The sequence below is a fragment of the Rhodnius prolixus genome, unplaced genomic scaffold (assembly GCF_049639745.1).
Source record: "Rhodnius prolixus isolate KJV_2025 unplaced genomic scaffold, Rpr scaffold_13, whole genome shotgun sequence".
In the NCBI taxonomy this organism is placed as follows: Eukaryota; Metazoa; Arthropoda; class Insecta; order Hemiptera; family Reduviidae; genus Rhodnius; species Rhodnius prolixus.
This window is the reverse complement of record NW_027411583.1, coordinates 127,007-142,768: the sequence shown is the minus strand read 5'-3', so window position 1 is coordinate 142,768 and position 15,762 is coordinate 127,007. Positions and strand designations below refer to the sequence as shown.

At 31.2% G+C, this 15,762-nt stretch overlaps 2 protein-coding genes across 7 annotated transcripts in view; one reads left to right on the top strand and one right to left on the bottom strand.

The window, feature by feature from the left end:
- The first annotated feature begins 234 nt into the window (after positions 1–234).
- On the top strand, positions 235–14,988 carry LOC141447806 (uncharacterized). 5 transcript variants are annotated; one of them, XR_012454591.1, is made up of 14 exons: positions 235–481; positions 1,040–1,621; positions 1,731–1,839; positions 2,872–3,101; positions 3,222–3,342; positions 3,414–3,515; positions 3,837–3,962; positions 6,904–6,965; positions 7,793–7,878; positions 8,363–8,516; positions 9,825–9,989; positions 11,396–11,467; positions 13,499–13,662; positions 14,674–14,988. XR_012454591.1 is itself a non-coding variant. In XM_074115653.1 (13 exons), the coding sequence occupies exons 2-12, from the start codon at positions 1,046–1,048 to the stop codon at positions 11,453–11,455; spliced, it is 1,791 nt and encodes a 596-aa protein (XP_073971754.1). In that variant the 5' UTR covers positions 235–481; positions 1,040–1,045; the 3' UTR covers positions 11,456–11,467; positions 11,747–11,909. The 5 variants fall into 5 exon arrangements, 4 of the variants coding, with proteins under 4 accessions (XP_073971754.1, XP_073971752.1, XP_073971755.1 ...); XM_074115653.1 differs by lacking the exons at positions 13,499–13,662; positions 14,674–14,988 and adding an exon at positions 11,747–11,909; XM_074115651.1 differs by lacking the exons at positions 13,499–13,662; positions 14,674–14,988 and having other exon boundaries at positions 11,396–11,909.
- Positions 12,323–15,762, bottom strand: part of LOC141447812 (lipase 1-like) — a 15,518-nt gene continuing 12,078 nt past the window's right edge. For both annotated transcript variants that reach the window (XM_074115674.1, XM_074115673.1), the window contains 5 exons: positions 15,294–15,549; positions 14,134–14,289; positions 13,457–13,541; positions 12,759–12,898; positions 12,323–12,511 (listed from right to left, as the gene is read on the bottom strand). In XM_074115674.1, coding sequence (XP_073971775.1) covers positions 12,359–12,511; positions 12,759–12,898; positions 13,457–13,541; positions 14,134–14,289; positions 15,294–15,549 — 790 coding nt within the window. In that variant the 3' untranslated portion in view covers positions 12,323–12,358. The remainder of the gene's footprint in view (positions 12,512–12,758; positions 12,899–13,456; positions 13,542–14,133; positions 14,290–15,293; positions 15,550–15,762) is intronic.

Sequence of the window (15,762 nt, the reverse complement as noted above, 5' to 3'; positions counted from 1 at the left end):
GTTAAAGAAATATAGTTTTGTTATTAACTGGGAAAGCTAACATTTAATGATATAATAATATAATAAATTGCGTGACATTTGTTCTTATGTTTAATCGTTCCAAACCTTCTGCTGCCTCATTTTCATTTTTATTTGCCTAAATTTTTTGGGGCGGGGCGGAATCACTTTTTTTAAAAATAGGGATTTGAATCAACTCGTTCCACCATCGGACTCGTTCCAATGGAACGAGTCCGCTCAAATAGCCCATCACTAGTACAAATCACAAAGTACGAAATACTGGTTGTCCTTCTCTGGGTAGTCTACACTCTACATGAATACCGGCCACCTGAAGGCTAATTACAATATACTAAACAAATAACTCATTTTCCTTAACGTATTAATAGTGAGATGAATTGAACTTTTTCTCTAAAAATTAAAATGAGTTTGGCTGGACTGTGAAATAAGTTGTAAGAGTAAATTCGAGAATCTCAGCAATTCCGAAGTAAGTCTTTTTATTATGTATTAATTATCTGTGTATTTAAACAAATAAAGGGTTTTAGAGTTTAGAGTTTCTTTAGTTGAAAAAAGTACTCAATTTCTATACTTCTATTTATTACTTACACCTAACTGTGCATTTAATAATAACTATTGTAATAAGTGTTTATTTGTGAGAGGATTTTTAACATAGCAGAACTTTGGACCTGTGCTTCTCTTTGGTTCTGATTTGAGGATCGAATTTCACTTTATCAAACTTTTTTGTAAATTTTAACTTTATCTTTTTTACGTTTAGTTAGGCTAGTATTTCATCAGTAAGTAGAAATGTTTAAAGGGAGTTGAGACTAAGCTGCATGAAATTGCTGCTGAATGCAGAGTTAACGTGTAAGTGATAATAGTTTATTGCTAGATGCCTTTGTTAGTTTCAAGTTCCTTCAGTAGTTTTCTGTAGCGGAATCACATTTAAATTTATTGTCTATGGACAATAAATGCATTTTAAAAGTACAGTACAGATTTTCAAAAAAATTGTACAAATGAGATTAATGAGAAATTTTGATTATTTCAGATAAAAATGGATTCCTTAATCACTTTAGATAGTCCGGTGATCCGCAGTAAACGGAACGCAAATTACAGTACAAGAAGCCCTTTGATTCCTTGTCCGAGTATTCCAGTAACCATTGAACCTCAAAACAATCCTTTTGATGCTGTTGCCAATGCCGTGGCGAAGAACCAACAACCAAGCGATCCATTTGATATAGTTTTAAAAGCATCTATAAGTAGCTCCAACACTGACCCTCAGAAATTTGTTGAAAGTGGACTGAGTAATTCAGATGTTAATGATGATGGAAGTGTTAAGGAGAAAAATGAAGAGTCGAAAGTGAAACTGAACGATGAGTCTGATTTAATTAAGATTAAAACCAATGTAAAAGAATTTGTGACAGAACGTATAATTTCTTGTATAAAGAAAGTGTTACATACATCCCCAGAAAGTAATTCTACCAAATCAGTGCAAACAAATTATCGACGTTCATTTTCTGCTGGTGTTGTACGGCCAGCTGGCTTTGTTGGAAATCATTTAAATACTTCCTTGCCCTTGGAAGGAAGTTGCTATTCAAGAACTTTAAATCGGTCAAGCAGTGGCGTTCTAGTATGTTTTAACCTTTGTATTAAGCCTTTATTTTCAAAATTATGTATTGCTATTATATATTTGAGTATATAAATTGTACTGTACTTTTAAAATGCATTTATTGTTTTAGCAAAATTCTGATTCATCTGATTGGGATGACTTAGAATTGACGAAAATGAAGTTAAGAGGTCAAGCTAAGACGTTGACTGGCGTGATAAACCAGCCACTAAGTATTTCAAGTACGTGCATATTTTAATTAGTTGAATACTGGTTGTCTGTTACATCTCTCTGCTACAACTCTACTCAATACTAAGGAAGAAATAGGTAAAGAATTTTAGTGGGAAAATGTCTTGAGAAGTGGGTATTTTAAAAATTGATTATTTCAAAAATAAAATCAATTGTAGGGGGGAAATAGCCAGATTAAACATTCTTGAATTGATCTCATATCAAAAAACAAGCACCACCCTCCCACAGTATATCTTAATTTTATAACTATTACCTATATCACAAGACTAAGGCCAACACAATTGAGACATCAGAGAAAATACTTCTGCCTCAAGAAAAGTTCAAATACACTGCAGTATTAAAGGAAAATGTTCCAAAAGTTTGCAATAATTTGTGGTAATCATCAATGACAGAGTTGCTTTCAAGTGAAATTATTGTTAACCAAGAGTATTTGCACTTACAATTTTTTGTTCCTTCTTTCTGGTATTTTGCCAATCAAAATTTTGAAATTGTAATCTTCATAGAGCTCCAAAAATCTTGAGCCTCTTCCATTATTAAAATCTCTCCTAGAATTCCTGAAAGCTCGGCACTTAAAATTGTCAATAAATAAGGAATGTTGAAGTTTTGTTTCTAAAAACTCTTTAACTTTTTTTAATAGTTCGCTGAAAAGATAGTTTCTTTACAGCTGTCCAGTTTCGGGTTGTCATCTACATCAGAGTGAAGCTCAGCATGTTGCTAAAATGCTTCGGTTTCCATTTAATTTTCTCTAATTCCCTACTCGAACATTGAAAGTAAGACTTGTCCTCACACTATTTTTTGAAGTTGTTGATTTTTAAGTTTAAAACTAAAATCTGATGATGGATGAAAGTCCGAATTTATTGTAAAAAGAAAAAAAAGAAAGATGGTTTAACATCAAACTTCATATACCACTGAGAATGAATTAGTAATTCCGAAAATTCATTCAGTCATAAATTTTGGTCAATTACACCATTTCCATCACTTATTATTATTAATAATTAATTGTTATAATTATATCATTTTACAAGGTTCAGAAGAACACTTTGAAGAGGGCAATGATGATAGTAACGAAAACCTTTTGAATTCAACACCTCCTTGGGGTCCTACACTTTTCGCAGAACCTGAAGAGGACAGTATCGGCTTGCCGAAATTGAAAACATATAGACACAGTTTTAGTGGAATTTCTAATAAACCGGCCTTAGAAGAAAAAGTTGTACATAAATATCTGAAAAGAAGACTCAGTACTGATTGTAATCATGTGAGTTAATAAAAATTATTAATTATTTTTAGTTTTATCTATATCTTTAATTGGTTTAAAACATTTTATTATTTATTTTGTGTATTTAAGAAATATTTACATAAATAAAATACTTCTTAGGAAACTAGAGGAGAAGAAAGCATACAAGTAGTTGAATGTTTTACGCCGGATAAAGTGGCTGATGCTTCTTCTATAAAAGAGGATTCAGAACACCCTATTTCTGACGTTAATAACGACATAGGTATGAAAAAAGATTAAATATTTGACAATTCTTTGATAAATATTGAATTAGACCTCACAGCAAAATAATAGAATATGAAAAAATTGCAGCTTCTTCTTCTCTAATAAAAGATCCAGAGCAAACCATTTCTGATGCCAAGAAGGATGTGGATTTGAAGAAAGATAAACAAATAGGTAATAAGCTAATCTCTTTAAACTTGGTGAACTGGATGCTTGTGTAATTATCTACGTTTAGCTGATATACAATAACCGAGAACTTTGTCTGACCTCTTAAGAGCCATTTGTGTTTATTCAGCGGTTTTACTCTTATTTATTGTTTATTACAAATTAAATATGTTGCTAAAATTTCGAGTTTGCCAAATTCGGCAAAAAATGGTAGACGAGAACAGTACTTAGAAATAATGGTGTGGGTTTCACATCAGAGTTTTAAAATGATTGTAAATATGTACTTAATATCCATAATCACTAAAAGATTTTTTTTTTTTTCATTTTCAGTTGCCCACCTTGTTATCGATAACGTAAGGAATCAATCACTTCGCCCCAAGAAAAAAGCGGGTCATGAAGTCCTAAAAAAAGGTCCTATGAAAGCAGTTGTACCAGTTCAGGAAATGACCAAATGTAGTGAGTAATTTTCGTCCCTTACAATTAATTTCCTTAGGGAATATTTAGGCGTCTCGATAGCCGAGCGATTAGAAGCGAGGCCCACAAAGCAAACATGTACTGGGTTCGACACTAGGCCTTGGATTTTATTTATGGTTATTATGAGAACATTATAGTAAAGTCTGTTTGATAGTCGCCTCCGACCACGATACCTAATTGGTAGTTGGAAAAAATAGGCCTTACTTTATATTTTATGTACTTACATAGGGAATATTTATATTTGGTTTCTTTCTAAGCTTAGACTACAGTATAACAATAAATTCTGTTTTTCAACAATCGATTCGTCTTGTAGTTACTTGCGAAAATGTTACTGAACTGATACAAGCGTTTACTTTTTTTGACGCTCTCCTTGACAACTGATACAATCTTCAAACTACTCGTGATTTGAACACAATATGGAGAGCACAGTGGACGACAGTTGCATCTTAAGGCGAAGGTTCAAAGGACGACTAAAGATATTGGGCCGCACCCTCTCGCCAAGTACAGGATTCAGTGAATTTTCCGGAAAATCTCGCCAAGAAAAAGTCTTTTTCGCTTAATTATTATAGCAGATGAAAAAGTGGAGCTACTATGACAATTTCCTGCATAGTAAGGAATGTTGAAACAGAAAAGCTGAGAGCTGAAACAGAAAAACAACGTGACGATAAGACTTTCGTCCTCAGGAGATGTGTCTGGTGGGACATGAAAAACATTATTCATTGTGAAATGCTGCATAAAAATAAAAAACTAGCACTGCACTGTAAAGCGAACGACTCCACTGTATGGAAGAAGCAATTTAACATAAGCACCTAAATCGACGGTAATGGGGTCATCTCATCTAATAGTGCATGCATGAATAAAATAGCCATTCCAGACATACATGACGAGATTCTTCTCAATCTGGGGAGGCAGATTTTTCCCTTCTTGACTAATGCAGGTGTCTTCTACCTTTTACTCTTTAAGGAACTCTTCGAGCTCATGATTTAAGGAACCTCATGTTTAAGTAGCAGATAAACTAGTTTATCAAACCTTTTTCTATTCAAACTCGCCAAATTATTCTAGTATCTTTATTTAATCTTAATACAAACACTTCAATAAGACAGTGAATAGTGAGTTAGCGATTCAGGTTTTATTGTATTAAATTTATTTTCTAGAATACATTTTATGACTAATTAATAAAAGGAACAATATTTTAAATAATAACAAATTAATAAAAAGAAAATTCTTTTGATGACTAGTCAGTGCTTGTTTATTATAGCATTTTTACACCGGGAATAATTGTTGGAATCTGCATCGTAATGTCATATTCAGCATCCAATCTGTTTCCCGATGAAAGGTAACGGAGGTTTAAAATCTTCTACCTTCTCTATTTATGGCAGATAACTGCATTTATAACTGATAAAATGCAGAAATGTTGAATGCTCTTTTAGTCCTAGAAAAAACTGTTCTATTGACCAATATTTTCCCCGCTTGTTTACGATTAGGAAAAGACAATTGGTAAAAGGAAAATAACTGGATGTTTTCCAAAGTTATTAGGAAAATAGTCATTGAAAATATTTTATTTAAATTTCGTAGCCTGGATTAGCAATAAAACAATGTTATACAATTTCCTTATGAGAAGGTACTATGGCAGTTCACATATGATCGTAATTTACTTTAATTCTTGAGAAGGTTTTCTTTATTAGTTTAATAAGAAAGATTAGATGCGCCAATGAACTCAGATGTTGATATATTTTAAAAAAATTAAGTAAAATAAGATCATATATCAGCGTAAAAAATAAGTATTAATGTATATGTTACGGTAAATGTACACTCTTGGGAAATGTACACTTTTACCGTAAAATGTGTACATTTCCTAAAAAGTTAGGTATATATGAACTGAATATAATGTATATGTACATTTCCCAGCAAATGTGTACTCTTGCCTTCACGTTTTGGTAAATGTATACTCTTACCTTCATGTTTTAAGAAAAGTTGGAATACAAATAAATTAAAAATGTTGTTGCAGTAAAAAAATATTTATTTAAATAAACATAATACAAAAGGCTTTAATAACGAAAATTATTTTAATTAAAAAATGTAAATGACAAACAAAACATACTTTTCTTTGCATATTATATAATATGTCGTAGGTTATGATCCCAATATTCATAAATACAATTTTCGTCCTAGTTTTCCAGGACCAATACGATGGGAAGCAAACAAATAATAATAATAACATACTTTTCTTTATTATAACTGTGCAAATATTTATCGGGAGTATAACAAAATTTTCACAAAATTTTGTTAAATATTTGCCAGGGGTAAAAGTTTATAAGTTTTTTGAAAATTCCCCTTAAGAAAGTAGAGATGAAGAAAGAAGTGAAGAGCAAAACATTAATTAAAGAATGTAAAACAAGAACATTTTATTGTAAGTTCCTGAAGTATGGCTTGCTGCCTACTTCTCATGACAATAACAATTAAATTTTATAAAACTATAAAGGGACATAAGAAATTTCATAATGAAAAAAGTTTTATTTATTTGAGCAAGAATTGCTATTGTGACACTTGGAATTACATAATATTCCAGCATTTTTACAACTGCATTTTTTTGAGGAACATGTTCCTTTACAGATGCATCTTTTAAAACCTTGTCCACCAGTAAGGGACTACTTTCCTATAATTTCTCTTACCGATTTCTCAACATCTTGAGGAACATCTTCGTATGATATAAACTTTTGTATGCTCACATTTACCAAAACGACATGGTCATTGTGAATTCAATGTACATTTCCCTTCTTTGAAATTGTAAATGTTAGTTCAATGCACATTACCCAAACGAGGAGGAAAATGTGCACATTTAGCGGAAAATGTGTACATTTGCCGCAATATCCACTTTTACCGTAACATATATATATTCTGTGACAATAAATTTTGATTGCAGTTTCTGAAAAGTTATGTTCACCGTTTAAGAAAAAGATGCAGCTCAGATGTGACGGTATTAAGGTACTTTTTTTTTTAACATGATCTTCATTTTATTTTAAATATTTATTCTAAATAATGACCAGCTAAGAAAATAATGTAAAAAGTTAAATGGACCATAATTACGTATTTTAAAGTTGAGTTAAATTAAGAAAGTAGAAACTTAAGTTAATGCATATTGATTGGTTATATTTTGCTTCCCAAGGGTAAGGAGCCAAAATATTTTAAACTCTGGAGAATAAGTGCCGCAATTACAATTTATTAAAATTAAAAAAAAGTTTAGTTGATTCAGTAAAAGGGATAAATTTAAAGATCTATATCCTTTTAAAAAGTTTTTAAAAAAACTTAATTAGTTAACTGAAAGTTGAGTGACATAATTAGCAGAGGCTTAAGTTAAAGCATCATACTGGATTTAGTGATTTTTTGCTTTAATAGAAAAGGATCCAAAATATTTTATACTTTAAAGAGAAGAAGCATAAAGAACTATTATCTATCATATAGAAAAGTAAAAAAAAAGACGTTATATGTGCAAGCAGCTCTATGTGAGCGAATAAGTCTAATTCGTGTGGCACTAAACATTGCTTCCATTAGTCTGCCTCAATCGTCAGAAATCACGATTGCCCCCATTTTAAACTGCTAGGAAGATCAACTTTGTAAGGATCTGAACTTGCAGAATTCACTTTACTGCCTTACAGTTTTTCGTTGCAGAACTGCTTAGTTGGTTTTCTCATAAATGCTGCTAACCCTTTTAGCTTGGGGCCATTCCATCGATCTATTGTCAATGGATGCCTTGTACAAATGCAAACTAAATCCTAGATAAAATAATAATCGAGTAATTCTCACATTTCCAGATTGAAAATGTTGAAACTGAAATAAAGCCGGTTGCTGCTTCTACTCCCACCTCGCAGTCACCTGTGAGCAGTACAACAAAAGCAAGGTTAACCAACATTAATTAGTTCGTTTTTAATTTACTCTTACTTGTGCGATTGAATTATTTAGCTTTAGCAGCGTTTCATCATTTCCTTTGTTTCATAATTGAAGAAGTAATATTCAATAAGTTCAGGAAGCCAATCTTTATAATATATTTACGAAACCTCAAGTTATATTATTCAGAATGAAATATTTTTCTATAATTCATCATCATGTGATTTTTTTAAATTTTTTATAAACCTTACAAGCTCCCATTTCTGGAAAACCACTTTTTGGACTTCAAACATTAGGTATGATTGCATACTTTCTTTTATATCGCTCTGGGGCCTTAAAAAATTTGTTTAGTAACGGTAAACGCTTAGGATCCAAAATCTAAACGATTGTAAAAGTACTTCTTATCAAGTATAAAAGAAAGTAAAAGTAGTTTAATGGATGGAGTATGAAAGAAAGCACTTTTAAATTACAAGGTATGGAAATATGTTACTTTTCAGGTTAAGAGGCAGAGAAAATAACAAGATGAGTCCTACTGGAAGAAAAGCTGTAAGAAGATCCAGCTCTGTAAGTCTTGTCGAAGGGTCCAGAGTGAGTGGAGTAATACCTTCTGGTACTCCTATTAAAGCTAAAAAATCGCCAAGACCATCTAAAGTGAGTTATGTCCACTTATCTTTATCCAAATTACATTATAAACACTCATGGAGTGTATTATCGCGAAAAAATAAAACAAAAACCGAAGTTTCATTTATGAAAAGGATTGATTTAGTGGTTATGCAACGTGCTCTCAATGTGCAGTTAATTGCACTTATATTTTTTTCTTCTTAATAATCTTGTGATGATATTTTTGTTCGTATCGGGAGAACTGTTTAGAAACCAGATATTTGACTCAGACGACCTCAGATTTTGGTGCACCGTTATTAAAAAAAAGAAAGTGTTCCAGCCCACCCTTTTTACTTAAATATCACCAAGTTCAACTTAATGTTTAGTTATTGGTTATTTACTGCTTTACCAGGAAATTACTGGAACAAACCTTACCTACCTATACCTTGTGTAAGAGTGCCGGAAAAAAACCTTAATTTATTTTTCGAAAGATTTGTTCATTTGATATATTGATAATACCTCGGTCAGACGTTTTCTTTTCGGCAATCGTTCGCTCATTGAGCTGAAATGAAGAATCTTTGGTCTGAAACTGTACTTTAAGGAGTTCTGTTCTTTAAGGTGTACTGTTCTTTAAGGAGTGTAATGAAAAGCAATAATTAATGGGAGAACGAGGTTTTAAATTCTGCATATTGCCTGTCATGGCCTACGGCAGCCATACATGATCCTTTACAAAAGCACAAGAAGCTAAGGTTGACTTATGGAAGAGAGCGATTGAGCGGAGCATATTTGGCATTAAAAGAACAGAAGGATAAGAAATGAAAAAACAACGAGTTTCGCGTAATACAGTGCTTTTCAAGTAGTTGAAGTAGAAAAAAAGCAGGCTGTGAGAATAAGTAACGGTAGATGGTCGGTCATAGGCAAGTACCGAATGAATCCCGGTGGCAGACAAAAGAAATAGATGTAGACAGTTTAAGAGGTTTATGGAGAATTGATTTAAATGAAAGCCAAACACTAAGGCTTATGGAGGAAAGGCTAAGATAGCGAAGCAAATCTTACTACCCAGGAACAAAGTTAGCTACTTTTAATTTATTTGGATATTGTTAATAGTAATGCTCGCCACCCGTCACCTAATTAATAAGAAGTAAAGTCTCCATGAAAAAAATAGCGGATTAATTTATTTTTTTAAATATTGATAATTAATTACAGACAGATCACAGGCTCTTTATATGATTCCTCTCTCATTGATAGCTTTTTAACTGCTGACCTCATGCTGAATTTTAATTTAATACTTTCAATGTCGATAACCCTCTCACAAATTAATGAAAGATTCAATACTTATTAATTATATGCATATTTCAGATAAATAGGTCAGATGTTTCAAATAAGGACCCAGCTAGACCTCAGTCAGCACCAGATAGTTCTAAAAGAGACCAAGATTATAAGAATTTTAAAAGGACAGCTCTCAAAGCTATAGCAGCGACACCCCTTAATAAAAATGGCACCCCTAATACCACAGCTAAGAAGGTAACTTTCTGTTTTATTATAAAATAATTTAAACACTCAACTTAGACATAGTTTTCCTCTATTCCTATAAAACTTCTAAATTTTCTTTAAATTAACGTGCATATTCTCGTTTATAACTGTAATTTTTTAAAACAATACAGATTATATAGAGTTCGAGAAGTTGCCAAAAATGGGCAAAAACTGTATTTTCAGAAATTGTTCTTCTTGTTACTTTTTTTGTAAACAACAAACTGCCTAAAAGTGTGAACAGATTTTATTAAGTGTGGTGTTTTCAGCGAAGAAATGCAATCATGCCGCATTCCCAGTTTAATTTCACCTTCTTCTCTCAGAGGGAAGTACTGAAAAACGCAATTTAGGTTTTTTTACTTTTCATAAAGTTAAATTTCTTTTAACTGTCTTAAATTAAAGTTCATTAATCCATTTTAATTTCTCTTACACCCACAAAATGGGAAGAAATGTGTTCTCAGAATTTCTTTTTGCTTATCTCTTTTAATAAGAAGTAATTAAATTACAGTGTAATTTCTTGCATTTTTATAACTAGAATTGAAAACACTCCAAAGAGGGAATAACAAAAAAAAAATACAAGTACAAATAAGTTGTTCAATGAAAAGACCTAAATCTCATAAAAAATTAAATTTTTCCCTGTCTTGATTTACTTGTACCCAACTGTTTTTTGTTGGATAGTCATGTTTTTATAAAAGTTTTTGAAAAGGAATAGAACAAACCATTAATGTACCCCTCTCGACTGAATATAATTTTAGGAATCATTTTAGTGAATTAATTATACATATTTTACATAGCATCCATCTTCAAACCTTATTCATATCTAGCTTAGCTTAATTGCTTAACAGTTTTCGACTTTGGTTGTGAATGAAGATTATACCTCCATAAGTTTTAAAATAATCTCTTGACATCTTAATGTACATGCTGGGGCCAATTTCACTTTTAGTCCATCCTCAAGGCAGCCCTGTTAATTACCTTAATTAAATTCATAAAAAGAAGTTCCTGTGTAATGGGTGAAGATATTATTAAGCTTTATATTATTATTTTGTCATAGAAACTATATTCCCGAATGTATTGTTTTAGGTCTTACATTATATTACGTGTTGTTATAACCCTCCATTTTTCTTTTTTGGTAAAATATTGACCCAAAGGAATGCCTTGGTTTTTTCTGCAGCCATAATTATAAAATTCCGATGAAATATTTATTCCCTGCAGTACAGGGTTCTCGATTAGCTTAGCTAACCATAATGAACCAAAAAGAGGAATTTAAATATTTTTGTGAGTCATCTAGATTGAACAAATGTAGCGGTACATATAAGGAGTTTACATGCATTTTTTTCTTTGTTATTTACACATACATCTTTCATTTTTTCAATTTAATATAAAATTTTTGAATGTCCTAGTTTACTTCCGGAAAGACTGCTAAAGTTCCAGCTCAGGATAAAGAAAATCGAGTCATGTGAGGAAATAAGTTGGTAAGGCTAAATTCAAATTTATGCATTAGATAATGTAAAGTGCAGATAATTTAAAATGTTTTTATTAATTGAAAAGTAAAATCAAGCCATAGTTAAGTTAGGGGTTTTGCAAAGTAATTGCATGAATTGCATCATTTCATTTTTTAAAACTATTTAAATTAAGATTTCAGTTATTCCCTGAAAACTTTCATATCAGTGAATTGCGATAGAAAGTTAAAATATTACTATAGGTTAGAGGCTTTCTACTATTTTGTATCAAATTCAGTTTTTGTATAACAGAGTGCAGTTTCTGATGTGGAAAACAAAAGGTTGTGCATTTTAGTCATCTTGATGTAAAACATAATTTTAAAGTAATTTATATTGTTTTAATCAAAATATTTCTTATTGGGTATTTATTGAAAACTTGTTTTATACATAAATAATAATTTGTTTTCTACTATTATATCTAGATTAAAAATTATTTTTACTAAGTAAGAAGTTCACACTAAACCAAACAATAATCATTAGGCTAATAATTTATTCCTTATTCAACTATAAAAATTAATTAAGGGGAAAAAATTAACTCAATGGTTTGTGCACTGTACTCGAACGAGAAGATTTGAGACTACCTGCCTACCCTTTAGAGATTTCTTCGCCTAGGCTAAACAAGGATCTAGGTGCCAATGTCCCCAGACATTGGCGCGTTCTAATTAAAAAAAAAAAAAATTAAGTAATATTAAATTATTATTTTAAAAGAAACATTCACTCTAGATCAATCGTATGAAGAGACTTATGTTCGACATAATACATCATGAGCGCAGAAGTTAAGCAAATAATATATAACAGTTATAAAAGTAATTACAATTATCTGACTAGATTAAATTTTACAGATTTATTTTAAATACAAAATTATCATCGTACACTTTTTAAAAGATTAATAATATGATTGTTTGACATAATTGGACTATTTAAACCAATCATGAAGTCTATGTGATTAAATTTTGGATCCTCTACCATGTAGTTTTCTATTACATTCGGCAGCATATTTGCTAGATCATATATTGACTGAAAAACAGACAAAGTATTAGTTCTTAGGTTTGTAGAAAGATTTATTTTCTTGTGTTTTAAATAATAATTAATGTTTCTGCTTTAATGAGAATTTAACGATCAGATGTTTGAGATAATATCCGTAATTTTTAATCTCATTATAATGCTCATCATACATAATATGCACGCAGGATATACATGTATAACTCTTTTGAAAGGCTTGTAGTCACATAGCAGTAAGAAATTCTTTAAATAAAATACTCACCCTGTTATTAATAATAATGTCATTATCACCCCAAAAAAGAGCAATTGGTGCTGTGGCTTTATGAAGTGGATATGATGGTGGTGTTACATTGTTGTATCTCCGCATATTTTCTTCCGGTCCGTAATCATATTGGCGAAATCCTAGAATAAATGTACAAAATTATGTACATTACATTATAACAATCACATGTTATTAGTTTAGAAGAAAAGTTTTTAGAAGAAAAGATGAGCAAGTTGTGGAAAATCCGCCAGGAATTCATCAGCCTAATTAGTTATATCTGCGATATAAAAAACAAGCCTAGACACCTTTAGTCTCCTTTATTTTATAAATGTATTCTTAATTCACATAAATTACTGCAAGTCTCTAATACTTAATTTTAATATCCTTATGATATTTATTTAATGTCTTAAATGTCCAGCTTAGTCGAAAACCTTTTTCACAGGCTTATTTTATGTATTTATTTTTTGGTCTCCCATTTCAATCGTTTCTATACCAGGCCATTCATATCATCTGAAGTACTTCTGTACAAGCTCCTTCCTATTGCGCTCGGTCATCCTCTTTCTTGCTGTCCCTGTTATATAGCTTCCTCACATTTCTTATATCCATCAAGATCATTTGTCCTATCTATCTCAGCTTATTCTTTCTACGGTTTTATTTTTAAGATTTTCAAATATGAAAAACATGGTTAAAAAAATTACCTTTTTTATATATTTGAGAAAGATGATGAGCTGTTTTAATAGATGATCCAGCACCCAGATAGCAAGCCTGATCTCCTAAACGAGTCTTAAAAAAAAGAAACATTTGAGATAGCTAATGGTATCAGAAAGGCTTCAAATTGTAGGCTCACAGATGGGTTTAAATTATGGATAATAGTGACCTAAGTTTCTAAGAGCCGTTTCATCAAGTAAGTAAACAAATAATTTTGAATTGTGGAATAAAAAGTGGACAAAACCTTATGCGTGAAACAATAAAATAAGTTTAAGCCAATTAGTTGAGGAAAACCTAGAACTCAGAAAGTTAGTTAACCAGTGATAAGTTTTTTTTTTTTTTTTTTTAGCCTTCTTTTCCACAGTTATATGTAGTTTCAAAAAGTTGTAATAACATATATAATAAGTTAATAATAACATGTTTTAGGAAAATATGAGAGTTCTACAGCGTTAGGTTTCCCTTTCTCTCAGATTTCTATTTTGGTAAAATATATTTCCAAATCTAATTAAATTAAGGCCAAATAAACAATTCCGTCCTGTAAGAAAAATTTTGCAATGTTTAATAAACAAACTTTAACTTGTGTAAATATTAGATAATGGAAATATATTCTTCCAATAAAAGAAAGCTTACAAATATATTTGTAAGGATAAAAGTAATATGTGAATACCGTATTTAAATTTGTGCGATGTTCTCCAACCGTCAATCCTACAAAATCCAAGCAATAGTCTTGGACATTGGAAGGTCCACATACTTTCTTTACCGCAGCGAGAAAATTTGTTACTCTCGGCATTAATTCATACAATCCACCTCTGTTAGTAAGTTTCTGAAACGAAATAAGTTAACAAGAAATAAGTGATGCAACACGTATAAGAGATACTAGATATCAAGTACATGTAAGAAGTCTAATCGTGTGAATCAAATTTGAAAAAATTTTTACACCTAGTAAAATCTGTAATATTTATCTTTAATCGAGTTTTATGTTTTTCCCTTTTCAAACGTTTCTATACCAGGCCGTTCATATTGTCTGAAGTACTTTAACTTATACATATATACATAAAAAGCTTAACATTAAAGAAAACAAAATTTACTATAATACTATAAATTTACATAATACTCGAAAGCAAAGCAGGTATCAGAAAAAATTTTGGTCCTGTACTGCATTTTAGCAAATCGTATAATAATTGGCAACTCATATGATTTTGTATAGGCAAAATATGTGAGAAGCAGTATCCTTTAAGGCTATTCTGGACTAGACAATCGTTTATCCCGTTTTTGATTGAAGATTGGCTCATTTTTTATTTGAAAATCCTTTTAAGAATCTTCGATCCAACAAGAGAAGAAGGCTAAAAATAAGAATAAGAAGTTCTTTGAATTAGTTCGGTGATGCAAACGTGATCTTGCACTAAGAAGGATGAGCTGGACAGGTCATTTGCCTACCTGAGACCACTAGAAAGGTTTTAAAAAAATCAGATCTACCGAATAGACCGAGGCTAAGATATATAGATAAGTGTAGTTTGCTTTAATTGGAGAGTGGTTGCACAAGACAGTAGAAAGGCGGATGACCAATTAGTAAGTAGACTATACCTCTCTAGAATTGCGCCAATTTGAAGTAGTAAGTTAAAATAACAGAAAACAAATTTTTAGCTTATAATTCGAAATGAATATTGCTGGAGATACTCCTTTTGATACTGGATTCAATCTCTGAAATCTGTTCTTTTAAAGCGACAATTTTCGAATTATGTACTCTGCAACTTTCATCCCCCCATTGTACTCGTAAAACCATGTGTAACGTAGAGAAAGTTGACAAAAGAAATTTTTTATACTAACATAAATTCCATCAGCATTGACGAGCACTATCCTTAAAATTGGTGAAGTCATCTCTTTGAAGGATGGCACGGTGGCTACAGGTGATAACAATACAGCAGTTTTTATTTTCTGATTGTACTCAGGTCTCAGAGATGCCATTACTAAATACACTGTAGTTCCCAGTGAATGTCCTAAGTAGAAAATCTGGGAGTAGTTAGTAACATAGATTATTCTGTCAATAACAGCTGGCAGGTCGTAATAACCGGATTCATGGAAGCTAATAAACAAATAATAGTTGTAAAAACTTGTGTTCTCGACCAATAAGAATAAAAAAAAATCCAGATCATTAGGCAGTTTTATTTTTTTTTTATATAATTATGAAAAGAGATCTTAGGGAGCCTAAGAAGATCTTTTATTTAGCAGACAATTTTGTTTAAACCTCTTAATTTACAAAATACTGTAATAGATTGTAGAAGTATAAGGGGCATTG

Coding starts and splice junctions, on each gene's coding strand:
- LOC141447806 (XM_074115653.1), top strand. CDS start 1,046: ATGGATTCCTTAATCACTTTAGATAGTCCGGTGATCCGCAGTAAACGG. Junction 3,963..6,903: donor TCAGGAAATGACCAAATGTA/GTGAGTAATTTT, acceptor TTTTGATTGCAG/TTTCTGAAAAGTTATGTTCA. Junction 9,990..11,395: donor CTAATACCACAGCTAAGAAG/GTAACTTTCTGT, acceptor TGAATGTCCTAG/TTTACTTCCGGAAAGACTGC.